This window comes from Eptesicus fuscus, chromosome 14 (assembly GCF_027574615.1).
Source record: "Eptesicus fuscus isolate TK198812 chromosome 14, DD_ASM_mEF_20220401, whole genome shotgun sequence".
NCBI classification, from domain to species: domain Eukaryota; kingdom Metazoa; phylum Chordata; class Mammalia; order Chiroptera; family Vespertilionidae; genus Eptesicus; species Eptesicus fuscus.
In genome coordinates, this window is record NC_072486.1 from 8,601,406 (window position 1) to 8,619,226 (window position 17,821).

Below are 17,821 nucleotides of genomic sequence, written 5' to 3' on the forward strand. Positions count from 1 at the left end.
TACAGCAGCTTATAGCTAATTAAAGGTTTTTTTAAATATATTTTATCGATTTTTCACAGAAAGGGAGAGGAATAGAGAGTCAGAAACATAGATGAGAGAGAAACATCCATCAGCTGCCTCCTGCATACCTCCCACTGGGGATGTGCCCACAACCAAGGTACATGACCTTGACCGGAATCGAACCTGCGACCCTTTAGTCCGCAGGCCGACGCTCTATCCACTGAGCCAAACCGGCTAGGGCTAAAGTTTATTTTCAAAATATTTTTTTACAGTTTGATGTCAATCATTTTTCTTTCTATCCTGTAGATAACTCATTATACAAAAAATATATATACTGCATTTTCATTAAACAATAAGCCTATTCAAGAGTTATCACCTTGTGGTGGGCAGAATAATAGCTCTCCAAAGAGACCGCTACCTAATCCCCGAGACCCTCCAGTGTTACATGGCAAAGCAGAATTTATGTTGCTAATCACTGCTCTTATCATAAGGAGATCATCCTAGATTATCTGGATAGGCCCAACTTAAGAACAGGCTTTTAAAAAAATGTAGAAGAAAAGAAAAGAAAAAGGGGGGAGGGGACACCTATAATACTTTCAACAATAAAAATAAATTAAAAAATAAGAAAATAAAAACCTGGAACCAGAAAATGATTTTTAAAAATGCCAGAGAGATGGCAGTTTGAGAAAGACTTGGCCCAATGTTGCTTGCTCCAAGATGGAGTCATCATAAGCCAAGAACGGCAGACATTTGAGAAGCTGAAAAAGGCAAGGAAGCAGTTCTCCCTCAGAACCTCCAGAGCAGCCCCCAACACCTGGAGGTTAGCCCAGTGAGACCTATTTAGTACCTCTGACCTCCATAACTGTAAAGCAATACCTTTGTGTATAAATATTCATAGATATTTATTACAACACTGGAAAAGTAGGAAAGTATAAATATCCTAAATGCTTATCAACGGAAGGGTTAAAGAAAACACAGCATGTGCATATTATTGAATAGCAAGTACTAAGCAGTTAAAGTTCCATTTATATGTCCTCCCACGTAAAAACCTTCTGAACACATTAGAGAGAAAAAAGGAGGTTTTAGAATAGAGTGTAACCACATTCTTGACAATAACAGTCTCCATGGCAAAATCACATACAAAATAAAACTTTTTCTCTGTACTTGTATGTACATGAATTTATTAAGATGTTAGGATGTGAATATAACATTGACATGAAGAGAATGGAATCATCAGAGAACTGAAAATGACTTCCATTTTATCTGAACTGTCTAAATTTCAAAGAAATGGATTCATATTCTACAATTTAAAAAAAAAGAGGACTTGCAGTTAAAGATGACTGCCTAATCAAATTGATCAGTTTCTGTGCAGACCAAACAGCCTCCTAAAATCACTAAAAATGTAGTTTTTAAAGGGAATCTGTATATATAAAAGCCTAAGCAACCGTTAAAACCGGCTGGTAGCTATGACGTGCACTGACCACCAGTGGGCAGATGCTCAACACAGAAGCTGCCCCCTGGTGGTCAGTGCACTCCCACAGCCAACCTCTCACCGTCCCTCCCCTGGGCCAGCCAACCTCCCGAGGTCCCTCCCCCTGGCCAGCCCCGAGCACCTGATTGCTGGCCAGGCAGAGGGACCCCCACCCATGCATGCATTTGTGCACTTGGCCTCTTGTAAGCCTATAAAAGGACAGAGAAAATGAAAAACAAACAAAAAAAGCAATACCACTAGACTATTAAAAGAAAATAAATGACTAGTAACTTTAATTGCAGAACTAGGAAAGCAACCTAATTTACACCAAGCACAAGAATTGGCAGACAGAAAAGAGGCCTAAAAACAGAAATATTCACTGCATGTTGTGTAAGAAGCAGAGTTTTCCAGCTGTCCTCCCTGACTTCAAGCAAGTAGGCAACTGTTCTCCGCAATGCTGGCATTAGACTCTGTTATTTTGAGAGGGCAAGGTTTTTGCACTTGGGGACAACAACAGAAGTATCTAATGGCAGAGGTGCCTACTGAATATGATGATTAAATGAAGGGACCATACTGAGTGTTATGACTCTCAACTTTCTTCTCATTGTGTTCCTAGAACCTGGTATTAAAAGAAGTATGTTTTCCAGGCCAAAAAAAAAAAAAGGAGAAACGCCATTTTGGAAAATATGACCAGACCAAGAGAAAAGACAGTAATTTAACATGGGTGACCCTACATTCACGGAGAGCTTCCAATCAGCTTTTTAGTGCCTTAATTTATTTAAAGTATAAGTAATCAGCCATGATCACTAAACATTTGCAGAAAGAACCAAACCAATGACTGAAAACAATGAGAAAAAGCAACTGGGAAGAAACTGAGTAAAAAAGGAGAAAAAAACATTTATACACACATATGCACACATAAGTACACATCATTAATATTCTTAGAAAAAATATTATGCCCATAAAAGAACAACAGAATATATGAAAAAAAACAATTTTTTTAAAAAAGCTCTTGGAGCCCTGACTGGTTTGGCTCAGTGGATAGAGCGTCGGCCTGCGGATTGAAGGGTCCCAGGTTCGATTCTGGTCAAGGGCATGTACCTTGGTTGCGGGCATATCCCCAGTAGGGAGTGTGCAAGAGGCAGCTGATCAATGTTTCTCTCTCATCGATGTTTCTAACTCTCTGTCCCTCTCCCTTACTCTCTGTAAAAAACCAATAAAATATATTAAAAAAAAAAAAAGCTCTTGGAAATTAAAAAAATATAGAAACAAACAAAAATCCATTAAAGTACTAGAGATAAAAATTGGGGGGAGTCCCCCAAAAAGAAAAAGCAAAGACATTAAAGAAAGGAGATAAAGCAAAGGAACAACATGGTGGAAGAAGTAAACAGTGGGAGTTATTAAGGAACTGAGATTTCAAGGTGACAAGATGCACTGTGTCTGAAGAAGTGCTATGCTGGGTAAGAAATCTGGAGAATTCCAAATCCAGACCTTAGAGCTCTCAGATTGGAGGGTATCAAAGCCCCAGCAAATGTAGTGAATTGCTTTATCAAATGCCAAGTCATCCAGGTTGCCTGAGATACAGTAAATCATACAGTAACTATAAGATGCTAAGTTTTTCAGATTCTGCCCTGGAGAAGTAGCATGCACTTAACTGACCAGCCTTAACTTCTCTCCAACCATCACACCCATCTCCAACCACCAACACAGCACATTCAGATTGATTAAGAATATCTTGCAGCACATTCAAATAGTTATAAAAGAGCTATTAAACACAGAATAATTTTATTTCTAAGACAATTTTATAATTGTCCCCATTTGTACAGTCCACATTATATCTATTTGCTTACGTTCAAAATTCAGTTTACATGTATTTTCTTTATGCAAATAAAACATATTTCTTTTTGGAGCAGTAAGTTTTTATATATGATTTAAAAAAACAATAATTTGGTGATCAATAACCTTGTTATCAAATACATTTTGAAGAACAGTTTTTGGCATGTGGCTAGCACAGTAAATGTGCTATAAAACATAATTCAAATATTCAAGGGAGACTCTTAGAAATAAAACACATATAAAAATAAAAACTAAGATTTTCTATTACTTTTGCAAAAGCTGAGAAGTTGAGAAGAGGAAAGTACATGATCTTCCTGAAGAGGAGGATGTGGAGTGGTGTATGAGTCTTGAATGCTTTCATTTTTGATAGAGAGGTTCAAGTGTTAGTTAAAAACATATGGTATAATGTACCTATGTAAATGTCTTTAATCCTCATAAATCTACAAAGCAAGTATTCTTACCCTGATCTTAGAGATGAGGAAAGTAAGGTATAAGATATAAAGAAGTTAAGTAACTTGCTTAAGAAGTAAATGGGCTCAACCCAGGAAACGCGACCTGAAGACCCAAGCTCTTCCCCATGTTAACAGAATGCAGGCTGCACATAGGCATCCCATCTCATGTTCAGTGACTGATCTCTGGATAGGCACATGGCTTAAAGTGTGCAAACCAGAGTCCTTCTGTTGGAGAGGGTGCAAAATAGTCCCTTCAGGCCTCGCAGATCACAGGTGAAGAAAGTAGCAATGGCCTGCAGGCCACCAGCTTAAAGAAGGTCTACAGAACTCAATAGAAAGGGACAAAACTAGGTAAAACGCCAAAGGAGACCAGGCAGTGGGTGTGGGTGTGGGTACACTGAGAACTGCTACGTTCCAGCTCCAGGAACCCTGGTTCCTCCACTTGTTCCTTCAATTCCGTGAGCTACCTTTATGTCCTAATAATTTGAGACAATATAGTGTTTGTCCACTTAATGCTATTTTGAGCTGTGTTTCTATCATTTGCAACTGAAAAAGTCTTAAGATTCTCTGACCACAATGCAATACTAAAAATAACAAAAATAACCAACAGTAAATTTAAAATTGTTAAAGTGACACTTTAAAAAAATGCACTAAGAAGCAAGAAAAATACAAAATTAGCTTTACAAATGAGAAAGAAACTAAGGGTTAAGAGCAGAGCTAATGAAATAAAAATAATAAAACTAGTAAAATTCATTGTTCAAACCAAGAGCTGACTTAGAAACAAATTACATTCCAACAAAAATTAGGATATACAAGATGGTCAGAATTTATTAAATTCAAATGATGAAATGTACTTACTCTTCTTTGACATATTAAGTTTCTTATTGCTAAAAAAAAAAAAAAAAAGCACTGAATAGAATAATGATTCTGACAGACATTACTCAAAATTCAACTATCCATGAAAGCAGGAATATACACTGAGTGGCCAGATGATTATGACCACCCCATCAGTACTTCGTTGGGCCACCTTTTGCCTTCAATACTGCGGTGATTCTTCTTGGCATTGACTCCATGAGATGTTGAAAGGTGATGCGAGGAATCTGACACCATGCCTCATGAATAGCACTGTCCAGTTCTGTGAGATTTGATGGTTGTGGTACCAGCTGCCTGATGGCTCTTTTAACTTCGTCCCACAAATGCTCAATTGGATTGAGATCTGGTGATTGTGGGGGCCACCTAAGCAAGGTAAAGTCTCCCTCAGGTTCTTGAAACCACTCCTGCACAATACGAGCACCGTGGCATGGCACATTGTCTTGTAGGAAGAAGCCATCTCCATTGGGATACGCCATCAACATGATAGGATGAACTTGATCAGCAACGATACTTAGGTATGTTGTGCTATTCAGACATTGTTCCACATGAATCAATGGGCCCAAATCATGCCAGGAAAACATGCCCCAAACCATAACACTGCCCCCACCAGCTTGAAGGGTTGTACTCCTACATGTGGGGTGCAGGCTTTCATGCTGTTTCCGCGAAATTCTCACTCTTCCATCTGCATGATGCAACTGGAAAAGTGATTCATCGGACCACATGACTTTTTTCCAATGCTCGACTGTCCAATCCTTGTGTTCTTGTGCGAATTGGAGACGTTTTATCTTGGTAACTGCAGACAGCAAAGGTGTTTGAATAGGCCTTCGGCATCCACATCCCATACCATGCAGTGTACGGCTAATCTGCCTACAAACGTCAGGTGGTCATAATAATCTGGTCACTCGGTGTATATCCTATTTCTTCCAACAGTGCATAGCAAAGTAGTTCTCATTAAATATTTGAGTAAATTTTGGAATACTGGGCAGTCATTAAAAAAAATGATGTTATAGCCCAGCTGGCATAGCTCAGTGGTTGAGCATCGACCTATGAACCAAGAGGTCACAGTTCAATTCCCGGTCAGGGCACATGTCTGGATTGCAGGCTCGATCCCCAGTGTGAGGCGTGCAAGAGGCAGCTGATCAATGATCAAAATTTGTGGAATTCAGCTAATGTAATTTTTGGAGAAAAATTTAAAGTCTTATATTAGAACATCAAAAATGTATAAAATCAAAACATATGTGGAATGAATGCCCCAAATTTTGAATCTAAAACAAATGTGTGTGCGCGCGTGTGTACACAGTGTGAGGCAAAAGTAGGTTTACAGTTGTGAGTACATGAGACAGTTTATTCTTGCATTATTACTTACTAGAGGCCCGGTACGTGAAAATTCATACACTGGAGGGGGGGAGGGTCCCTCAGCCCGGCTTGCCCCCTCTCACAGTCTGGGAGCCCTCAGGGGCGGGAGGCGACCCGGAGATCAGGGGAAGACGACGCCCCATCACACCTCTGTTGCTGCCACTGCCAGCAGCACAAGCCTCGGCTGGCCCTGGGAGGCTGCGCAGCCGACATCTGAGGCTTACCTGCACCTCAGGCATCAGCTGGGCAGCCGCCATCCAAGGCTTGCCTGCGCCTCGGGCCGGTCCTGGGTGGTTGGGGGGCTGAGGGGACTGGGGGACTCCGGAGGCAGGCGGGCCTGGCCTTGCCGCATGCCTGCTGCCCCAGCGGGGCTGAGGGGACTGGGCGCCACCATCTTGTGGCTATGGGCACCGCCATCTTTGAACGCATGGCAATCAATTAGTATATTCCCTCCTTATTGGCTGTGGGTGCCTCCATCTTTGCGACAGTGTGAGGGTGAATTAGCATATTCCCTCTTTATTAGATAGGGTTATTATACTAGAGGCCCGGAGCATGAAATTTGTGCATGGGAGAGGGGGTCCCCTCAGCCCAGCCTGCAACTCTCCAATCTGGGACCCCTTGGGGGATCCCAGAGATCGGGCCTAAACCAGCAGTCAGACATCCCTCTGACAATCCTGGACCACTGGCTCCTAATCGCTCCTCTGCCTGCCTGCCTGGTCGCCCCTAATTGCCTACACCCCCCCACCCCCACCAGCCTGGTCGCTTCACGTAGTCTGCTTGTTCAGTCGTTTGGTTGTCCCTCACTAACCACTCTGCCAGCCTGGTCGTAGGCAGCCATCTTGTGAGGGTGTGAGGGTCAATTTGCACATTACCTCTTTCTTATATAGGAGGATTATTTTCCTTTCAAACAACTGTAGCCTACTTTTGCTCCTTCCTGTATATCTGTATCCATATCTATATCTATAAAAAATAGACATCAATATTTTTATTCTGGTGGTCAGATTACAAGTGATTTTCAGTTATATTTGCTTTTTTTGTATTTTAATTTACTCTAATGAACAAATACTTTTATAATTAAAAAAACATTTTAAACCAATTATTTTCCTTGTGTTTCAATTCTAATTTCTGACCTCCTACTCTGCCTGACTCTTCAAGTTCTTGCTACCCAGAATTTCATGCTTGCTCTTCAATTTATAGCCATCCCTTAGTAATCTTACTCACTTTTTGACTTCACTTATCATCTGCAAATTGACAATTTCTCAATTTTTTTGTAGTGTCCCAAATTAAAGACTCATATTTCCTTCCTACTGTTTAAGGATGCTTCTAGTTGAAAATCCTATAGATCCTATAGCCACTCAAAGTTTAACAGGCCTAAAAGAACTCATTATCATTTCTAAAACTTGCTCATCCCTGCTTTATTGTTAATATTGGTAAATGACATCACTATGCACTCAGGTTTGCAATCCTATCAATTAAGTCTACCTTAGAAATCTCAATCAAATTAAACTTTTCCTCTCCCTCACCAATTGCCATGATTTCAATTTAGGCATCCACCAACTATCCTATATCATAAAGAGGTAATATGCAAATTAATCCTCATACCCTCACAAGATGGCTGCCTATGACCAGGTCGGCAGGGGAGTTAGTGAGGGATGACCAAATGACTGAACAAGCAGGCTGCTGGGGCAACCAGACTGGCAGGGGGGTTAGTGAGGGACGACCAAACAACTGAACAGTAGGCTGCGTGTGGCAACCAGGCCGGTGGGGGGAGTCGTGAGGGGTGACCAGGCCAGCAGGGGGGAAAGTTAGGGGCAACCAGGCCAGTATGGGGGGCAGTGGGGGGTGACCAGGCCGGCAGAGGGGGGCAGTGGGGGTAACCAGGTTGGCGGGGGGGGGGGGGCAGTAAGAGGTGACCAGGCTGGCTGGGGGGGGGGGGGAGGGCAGTTCGGGGCAACCAGGCCAGCAAGGGGGCAGTTGGGGGAGACCTGGCCGGCAGCGGTGGGGGGGGGGGGGAGGGGGCAGTTAGGGGCAATCAGACCAGCAAGGGGGGGGGGGGGGGGCGGGCAGTTACAGGAGACTAGGCAGGCAGGCAGGTGAGCAATTAGGACCCAGCAGTCCAGGATTATGAGAAGGATGTCCGACTGCTGGTTTAGGCCCGATCCAAACCGGCAGTCGGACTAAGCTCCTGGAAAGGCACACAAGCATTTCTTTAATTATTGTCAACTGAATCCAGTGGCGTTGGCAGAGTCCTGGAAACACACCTTGCCAGACGCAGGACTGTTGTCAGCCTGACCTTCAGCCCAGATGCCAGGGGATGGTTTTCATTATCTAAATTCAGCCAAGCACCAGGAACAAACAGAAGTGACGATTACAAAGAACCCACAAGAATGCACATAATCTCCTTTGTCTTGGGCTTTAGTAAAACTTCCTGGTTTTTGCTGTATAAAATAAACATGCTGTATGGGCTCTGGGTCCGTCTCTCCATCGGAGGACAGCGGTCCCACCCAGTCCCAGCTTTCCCTACTGTATTTGTGTCTGTCTCTTTCATTTTCTCAATCCCCCATCACCCCTAATCAGGAACCAGACTGCTCTCTAGCCACGCTGGACGCAGAGAAGAGAGAAATATTTATAGGACATCCCCCAAGGGGTCCTGGATTGGAGAAGGTGCAGGCTGGGCTGAAGGGACCCCCCCACCCCCATGCACGAATTTCATGCACCGGGCCTCTAGTATTCTAAAGAAGTTCTAGCTTATCTTCCTGCTACCACTCTCCGCTCCTAACAAGTGTTGTATACAGCTTTCAAGGCTGAGCACTATACTTCTTGGGAAGCTGCCACCCACCATTAACTGATGGTAATGGTACCCTTGGCCTGATCATGACTTAACCTGCTTTTAAACTTGGTAGGGTTAAACAACTTAGAGTACTATAAAATCCTTCTGCAATTGGTCCAAACCTATTTTTCAAGTTTCATGTTCCCATCATTCCTCCTTGCACCTTACAATCAGAGACATTTAAATCTTTAGTACACCCTATAAAAATCTGAGGCATTTGTGGGTGCTTCCTTGAATCTGTAGTATCCTTTCTGCATAAAACTTCTAAATGCTTCAAAACAGTTCAAATGTTACCTTGCTCTGGAAGTAGTCTTTGACTGCCTACACCAGTGGATGGGCAACCTTTTGAGCTTGGTGTGTCAAACTTCACCAAAAAACTGAGCATAACTCGGGTAGTGTGTCACTTTGAGGAAAAAACATTATTTCGCAAATGTTTCATCCTCGGCATGCGGTCGCCTCAGCGGTCAGTGCTGACACGCGTGTCATAGGTTCGCCATCACTGGCCTACACAATGATACCCTACAAAGCACTGTTAATAGTCCTATGATGGCACTTGTATATAACAATCTCAACCAGAGCTGAGCAAGACCAGGAAGCAGCCCCACATTGGTACCCCTAACAACACAACGCCCAGCCCCGAAGGGAATTAATTCCTGTTTACTAAACTAACTTACCACACACATCATTGCTTTTTCAAAGTAAATAAAAACTGAGTTTGAAATTAGAACAGTTGTATGTTTAGCTGGTCAGTCTAGGTCTATAATCAATGTGGCAGACAGACTGGCTGTCCACACTGATCCCTGCCTTTCTGTGTTGAGTGTTAATAGGACCAGTGAATTGCTTCTAACCAATGGGCTGCGTGTGATCACTTCTACATCCTCGCCTATATAATAAAAGCCTAATATACTAAGTGTCCGACTGTTCATCTGACTGTTCCTTCAACGGTTGGACCAGTGGCTATGATGCTCACTGACAACCAGGGGCAGATGCTACGACCAGTAGGTTAGCTTGCTGCTGGAGTCCGGCTGATCCTGACTGGGCGAGATGGGCCGGACACACCTGGAGGCCTCCCATGACCCCTCCCTGACCCCGACTGTGCACCAGGTGGGTCCCTCCGCCTAGCCTGTGCCCTTTCACAATCCGGGACCCCTCAGGGGGTGTTGGAGAGCCAGCTTCGGCCCAATCCCCACAGGCCAGGCCGAGGGACCCCACCGGTACTCTAGTGTTCACGTAAGAGTGCAGCACCAGCCCACCCTGCTAGGCGCTCTCCTTTGCTGTCTTTGAAGAAGCAAGCTGTCCTGAGCTTTAAAACTATGAGGAAATGAGTTCTACCAACAAACTGAGGGAGAGAGGGAGCTTGGAAGCAGACCCAATTCCCATTGAGTCTCTAGATAACAATCCAAGTTCTAGCCAACACCTTAATTACATTCTTGCAGAGAACCCATGTTAAGCTGCACCCAGACTCCTAACCCATAGAAACTATGAGATAAATAAATATATGCTGTTTTAGGCAGCTAAACTTGTAGTAATTAATAAGCATCACACAAACTAACATAAGGCATTTTTGAGCCTTTTTTTCATACAAAGGGCATGTTTTCCCCAATTTCTAAACTGTTCAATAAGTATAAAACAAACTTAATTCATTAGTTAATGCCAGTCAAGTACATGCAAAATTAAAACATTTAGGAAGTACTTTGCTACATAAAGCAGTTCCTATACTTCTCTTTTAACCTATTTACTAAATATACCCATTTGTACTTACACCAGTATATAAAATAAGTATAACATTAAGGCAATTCTCCTTATAGACACAAGCTGGTATCTAATTAATGTTATTGGTAACCAGGAAATAAATAAGAACTTACTAATTACCAGGCAAAACAATCAAATTGAAGGGGGCAAGAGGACTTGCTGGAGACACTATCTATTTATTGGTGAAACAGCAGAGCTCTGAGTGGCTTAGCAGCCAGCAAAGCATCAAACGTACTTAGGCCAGGCAGCTCCTATCAGATGATGTCCAGTGCAACACAAACCACTCCTCCCTGCAGCCCACCATCCACCTTGCACTTTCAAAACACTCCCAAAGCTGAAACTTAGCTTCCACACTTTAGCATTTAAAAAAGGCATAAAACACAAGGTATCGCCTACAGAGTTTAAACTCTGTGGAATTACAAGTGTTGTTTTTGGGGAGTGATGAGTTGTCATTAGGAGTGTCATTTTCTTCTGTCACACCCCATTAAAGTCTTCAATTGAATAAAAGAACATTCAAGAATAGGAAGTAGATTAATCACAATAAACCCACATCTGTCTTAAAGATTAAGATAAATAAATCTGCCTAGAAATACAGATTTTATTTAACATATTCAGTTTTAAGAGATAACCCACATTCCTTCAATATAAAGAAGCTTGTTTCTTAGATAACAGGTGGCACCTGAATTACAATCAGCCTACTGAAATACTCAGGGGCACACCACACCCAAACAAACTCAAGCCAATCAGGAAGAAGTCAAAAGCAATCCAGTCCCACCGGTTAATTGTCTAGATTAATTCATTTTACATTTTCACTCTCAGACTCATGAATATTTTATGAGAAACCCACATAATATCTGTTCACTGGTATATTTTTATAGTCCAATTTAGCTCCCTCATCCTTGCTGGATCTTAAAGACTGGATCATTACCACCTATAATAATTATCTTTATGAACATTAGCAACTTGACAGCAGAAAAAAATGTAGACATAAAATAAAGCCAAAAATCCTCTGTGAGATACCACTAAATTTTTAAATATTAGACTATACCCTTAAGACCTGTTGTAAACAAAAGTAATAGACAAGAGAAGGCTTTTGTTCACTTTAATACTATTAAACTCAGAAGTCTGAAACTAACAAAAAAAACCAACAACATAAACACAAGAAAAACCTACCTCACCTAAAAATTCCTGTATGGTCCAGCCGATGTGGCTCAGTGGTTGAGCGTTGACCCATGAACCAGGAGGTGTTGGTTAGATTCCCAGTCAGGGCACACGCCCAGGTTTCAGGCTCCGTCCCCACAAGGGGGCATGCAGGGGGACGGCTGATCAATGATTCTCTCTCATCGTTATTTCTATCCCTCTCTCCCTCTCCCTTCCTCTCTGAAATCAATACAAATATATTCAACAAAAACAAAAAAACACTCCTGTTTCCATTATAATAACATTCTGATGTGTTATACAACAACTCAGTTCTAGGAAATTTCTGTAAACTAAAACATCTGTATTAAGCACCTCTACTAGTTCTCTCTAGACAGAGAGAATTAAAGGAGTGTACATCACCAAAATACATGTCCAAGAGAGAGCAAAACAAACCAACACGGAACACCTCATCTAATCTGGTAATTCATTATGATGGAACCGAAACAATTCACCTTGCTAAAACTACCAAATTTAAAAAAACAAACAAACATAGTACTGGTTTAGGTTTTCCTTTTCTATAAATTACCTGACAGCCCGTAAGAGAATAATTCTGAATCTTATTAGTATCAAATTTTCTTATTAGGAGATATTAATACAAACATCAGTAAAAATAAGTTTTATAGAATTACAGTAATAAATTTCCACTAATTCAGAAATACTCCCTTACTCATTACTCAGATGGAGTTACTTTATATATACACATTTGTACACTTTGTAACTGAATAAACATTAATTCTATAATACATACTAAAAATTAAATCAATGTGAAGTATAGTCAAGTCTAATTTCTAAATAAGAATTATCATCTGGCTCCCTAAACCTCGGGATAATGAGAAATATGGTTCTATAAAGTTTCCCTGACAAACTCATCCGCTGAAATAGAGGTAAAAATCTCATTGAAGCAAATGTCACTGGAAAGATTCAGTTTTACTTGTGTATTTTATCTTCTGGTTTCAACTAGGACTTAAGGTACAAGCACTTTTCAAGTTTTTCAAGAATCCTTCTAAAAGTGTAGAAGAAAAAGTTAACTGCATACAATAGATGCCTTAGGTCATTAGGGCTCATTCTCCACAAAGACCTAATTCAGAAAGACTGCCACAGGTTCCTCACTGTTTTGCTTCTAGGCCCAACTACCCTAACCACAAAGGTACTAAAAAAACTAAACGCAAAAATCTAGGGACTTAGATAAGAAAAGAGAGGAATGCTTTACCTCTCCAACTTTCAGGAACTAGGTCTTTTTCATTTGCTAATTTACTATGACTTAATAGCATGGGTGCCAATTATTTGTCCTCTGACTGGAATGTATTTACTTTAAGAAAATAAACCCATACAGGTACACTGACTCTTTGTTAAAGAATATCAGCCCTAAAAAAAAAAAAAAGAATAAAGACAGTAATCAGTATACTAAAGAAATAAGAACTATTAATTTGACAAGCCTTCTCCTACTTCCCCTTCTTTAGCAAGCTTTAAATATACATCTTTTGATGATCCTAACTGCTAAATACAAGTTTTCATTTAAAAAAGAAATATTTTTTAAACCAGCTTATCTTTTATTGTTGTACTAATCTCCCATTCTCAAGAAACTGGCTTTTGTTATTCCTCCATGTGGTGACTACAGTACCTTCAATTGCATTTATTATAATCAAATCAAAGGAAGGAAAACGCTAGTTCTTTTAAAAAAAACAACAACAATTTTTTTTAACTGGCCCAATTTTAGGAAGCATTAAGTACTTTTACTTACATGGCAAAATGACTTTATAACAAGTTATTGAAATAAGGTAAAGAGTTGTTTTATACTGAATGTGCAAAGCAGTACTGAAAAGATGGAAAAAAACTAAACATGACATTCCCATTTTTAATTTATGCCAACGTGAAGGTTGACAGTACAGAACATCAGCACAGATAGCTAAATTACATTATTGGACATCCCACTTTACCAACTGTCTACTCAAATTTCTCACGTTTATAAACATGAATAAAAGGGCACAGAAATGGAGGGGATGGTGTGTGCAGTTTATCTGTGCTCAGTTGTAAATGTCATATCATAATGCAATGAGATGGGAATGTTTACCTTCTACAGTATCTCTAACCAGACCTAACTCTTTTCCCCCTCCCCCATGAACTGGGAAGAGAGGGGTGTCTTGATTCATTTACTGTAACTGTTCTGAGGTAGAGATGATCACCATAAAACATAATTGAACAATTCAAACTCATTTTCCTCAAATCAAGTGCACCCTTCCTCCCGTTTCTACATAAAAACACATCACTTTGCTACTAAAAATTTCCATTCCTCACAAGTGACTTTTCCTGAACTCAAGTCGACACTGCTTTGCACCCAGGCTTCCAACTGCACCTTGTGGGCAGAGCTGTGACCATTACTAATCCCTCCCCTTAAACTGTTTTCAATGTTTTAGATGCTGTCCCAATTAAGCAGGACTCACATTAAGCAGTATCTAAAGTAGAAGTTTACTGGGGTTAAAAATACACTTTCCATGAATACATTCATCCCATTCAAGTGTGCATAGTAGAGGTGGGACTATTTGCAAATTTAAGAATTAGTTTTATATTAACCACCACCCAAAGGAGATCACTCCCTCCATTTTCAAATACCTCAAGTTTATTTCAGACCCTCTGACTTTTGGGCCTTTAAAAACTGCTCACCACTCGAGTCCCAAGATAGAACTACATTTTGCAACGGGTCTTCTGACTTCCTGATACCAAAACCCACAAGCACCAGGACTGCTGCGTCCGTTTGTTAGAAAACACCATTTGCTCCTTTCACCTTCCGGGGAAAGCAAGGGCCCTCCGTGCAGGGGAGCCGCTAGGAGGTGAGGGTCACACGTTGGAAAAGCAAACACTATAGGGTCTGGCCGAGCGGCGTCCTGGGGGTTTCAGGGGCGACTTTCCTCCCAGGAGGCTGCCCCGGCCGGCAGCGCTCGGGCTGAAGGAGAAAAGGAGAAGGCGAACATAAACGCAGCCGCGGCCCACGTGCCGCCGTGGGAGCCAGGGAGCCAGCGAGGGAGGGAGGGAGGGGGCCGTACCTCCAAACAAGTGCGGCGAGAGGTGAGCTGGTAGCGAGCCGATGACCAGGCGCGGCCCGCCCGGGCCCCCGCCCGCCGGCCGGTCCCTGCCGCCGCCGCCGCCGCCGCCGTCCTCCGGGCTGCTGTGCACCGAGTCCTGCGAGCCGTACTGGCCGCTGCTGCTGTTGGGGATGCTGAAGGAGGACTGCGCGGCGCGGGCCCCCGACGCCACGGTGCCCCCGGCCCCGCCGAGAGAGCGGCTGCGCGGGGCCGCCGAGGCCGCCGCGGCGCCGCCCGAGGCGCTGGGCTGGTGCGCGCCCGGCACCTGAGCCGGAAACCTCCCGGCGGCCGCGGCCCGCGCCCCTCCGCCGCCGGCGGCCCCATTAGCTCCTCCGCTGCTGCTGGAAGGTAAGTCGGAGCCCGAGTACGCGCGGGTGCGGCCGTTGGCAGCGGCCGGGCCGCTCTGCTTGGCGCCCATGTCCGCCCTGCCCCGGGCCGGGCCCGCGCGCAGCGCCCGGAGCGCCGGGAGGGCGGGAGCGAGCGCGGGAGCGAGAGGGCAGGGCCGAGGCACCGCGGCCGGCCCACAGGGAAGCCCGCACGTCCAGGGCCTCTGCCCGGCGCCCCGAGGGGCGGTCGGCGCCCGGCGCGCTCTCCTTCTCGGGGGGACGGCGGGCGCGGGAGACGCGGAGAGGCGGGTGGGAAGGAGGTCCGGGCTCCGGCGGGCGCCGCTCGCTCGCTCCGGCGGGAAGGGCGGCTCAGGTGGCGGTCCGGCTGCCGCTGGTTTCGGTTCTGCTGCGCCGCGACGGGCTGCTGCCGCTCTCTGCCGCCGCCGCCGCCGTGCTCTGCGCCGCGGGCCTCGGCACCGCCTCCTCCCGGGCGGCCCCTGCTACCGCCGCCATCCTCCGGCTCGCACGGCGGCTCGCGGGTGAGTGGGAGGCGCCCGCCCAGACTCCGCCGGGGCCACCTTCCTCCTCCCCCAGCCGCCCAGCTGTTATTAACGGAGAAAGAGGAAAAACGGGTGGCGCGTGAGGGGAGGGATGGCGAGGAGTCAGGAACGGCGCGCGCTTCCCGGCAACCGCCGCCGTGCTGCCCCGGGGAAGGAGGGGCGGGGGGCGGTGTGGCCCACGAGGGTGGGGGAGCCCAGGAGGGGAGGAGGCGGCCGAGCCCGGAGCCGGAAGGCCGAGGAGCCTCGTGGGTCCAGGCTGAGCCCGGGCCCGTGTGTTTGGGTCGCACGCGGTGACCCCGCCCCCTCGTGCCGCGCGGCGGATTGGCTCCAGCCGTTCTGGCCCCGCCTTCTCCAGCCTAGACCTTCGCGCCCCGGTCCCGCCCCGATAAGGTACCGGCGGTGTGGTAGGTGCTGCCGCCCCGAGGCCCCGGTGATGGACAGGTCGCGGGCCCCGCCCTCCTCCGGAGCGCGCCCCCTCCTCCACCGCCGGGCCCGTGCCGATTGGAGGGATTTAGCCCCTCCGGGCACCAACCAAAAGGCGGCCCCTCCTCCCGCACGTGGCCGTCCGATTGCAGTGTGTCCCCTTCACCTTTTCCCGGCTGGAAATGGCAGTATCCTGTCCCCCGAGCCAATCAGTTTGGGTGGGTGTTACATTCCTTGTGGGTGTTCTTAAATGAGTGTGTCTTTTATTTGAAACAGAAGATCAGCAATGCTGATGATAAAAACTAAGAACAGTGGAAACAAAAGAAACAAGAAGGAGGCAGAAGGCAACTTAATCTGAATCAGCCCTATCCGATCAAACACTCCAACCCCGGAGGGAGGAAGCGCGTTGTTGGAGGAACTAAGGATAATCCAGCTTGACCTTCAGTTGCAGGACAAGAACCGTGGTGTAGTGAAAGCTGCACCGGATTTAGGAGACCTGGGGTCTAGGTCTGGGACCAAATTAAGTTACTGTATTGAGCAAGTTATTTTGCCTTTTTTGACTTGAGTTTCCTTTCTGGGATATTCGAATATAAATCCCTAGGGCACTTGCAGCTTAAAAATCCGATAATTTCTCTAAAAAGGAATTTTTAAAATATATTTATTGCAGAGAGGAAGGGAGAAGGGGAGAGAGAAACATCAATGATGAGAGAGAATCATTGATCAGCTGCCTCCTGCATGCCCCCTACTGAGGATCCAGCCAGCACATCCCAGTCATGTGCCCTGACTGGGAATGGAACTGTGACCTCCTTGTTCATAGGTCCATGCTCAACCACTGAGCCACACTCACTGGGCTAGAATGGAACTTATTAAAATTACCAGCCCACTCCTGTGACCTAGTATCTTGGTAGTAGAGCCTGGTCTGCATGCCCAGTGGCCAGCCTGCTCTAACCCTCCCCTTTTGAAAATGCCTAAAGTGTTCTCTATGCAAAAATAATAGCAATTGTTTTCTTTTTTTGTACAAACTACAGAAATAAATACTTTGTCTTCTTTCCATGCCTGTAATGTCATTTATGTAATGATTTTCATCACTCTTTGAAGTATGAGAATCAAATTTTTAAACAAGTGAAGAATATACATATAGATATATAGGGGTGGGCAAAAGTAGGTTTATAATTGTTCATATGGAAAATTATACAATTAATAATAATACAAGAATAAACTTAATGTCTTTACAACTATAAACCTACTTTTGCCCACCCTATAAATACAGTGTGAATATGTGTGTAAATATATCAGAGATACCAGTGAAATATATATCTCTAAGTATATATTTATATACATATATATGTGTGTATATGTGTATACACACACACACACACACATATACACATCCTGTGTATGAGCTTACTGAAACCAACATTTACTTGTTAAGCAGAGAAATGTTAGAAAGGCCAAAGTGGTTAGCAGCATAAACAAGTTCCAATTCAAGAAGGTATTTAGTGATTTGATTTACCTTTTACTAAATGAGGCCTTCATTGTAAAACTCTGGCCCAGCAGTCAATTGTTTCCAATATCCTAAGAACCTACTGCTACTAGAGAAAATTATAAACACTGATTTTAAAAAAGGAGTAAAGGACTTTTGCAAGTCTCCAGGGAGCTAAC

The 17,821-nt window shown here is 44.3% G+C and overlaps 1 protein-coding gene and 1 long non-coding RNA gene across 5 annotated transcripts in view; one reads left to right on the top strand and one right to left on the bottom strand.

Moving 5' to 3' along the window:
* Positions 1–15,968, bottom strand: part of ZNRF2 (zinc and ring finger 2) — a 71,303-nt gene extending 55,335 nt beyond the window's left edge. For all 4 annotated transcript variants that reach the window (XM_054726043.1, XM_054726042.1, XM_054726045.1 and 1 more), the window contains exon 1: positions 14,812–15,968. In XM_054726043.1, the coding sequence (XP_054582018.1) occupies positions 14,812–15,268 (457 nt within the window). In that variant the 5' untranslated portion in view covers positions 15,269–15,968. The remainder of the gene's footprint in view (positions 1–14,811) is intronic.
* Positions 15,132–17,208, top strand: LOC129151388 (uncharacterized). Its single transcript, XR_008558082.1, has 2 exons — positions 15,132–15,198; positions 16,436–17,208. It is a non-coding gene; the product is annotated as an uncharacterized LOC129151388 (long non-coding RNA).
* The last annotated feature ends 613 nt before the right edge of the window (positions 17,209–17,821 follow it).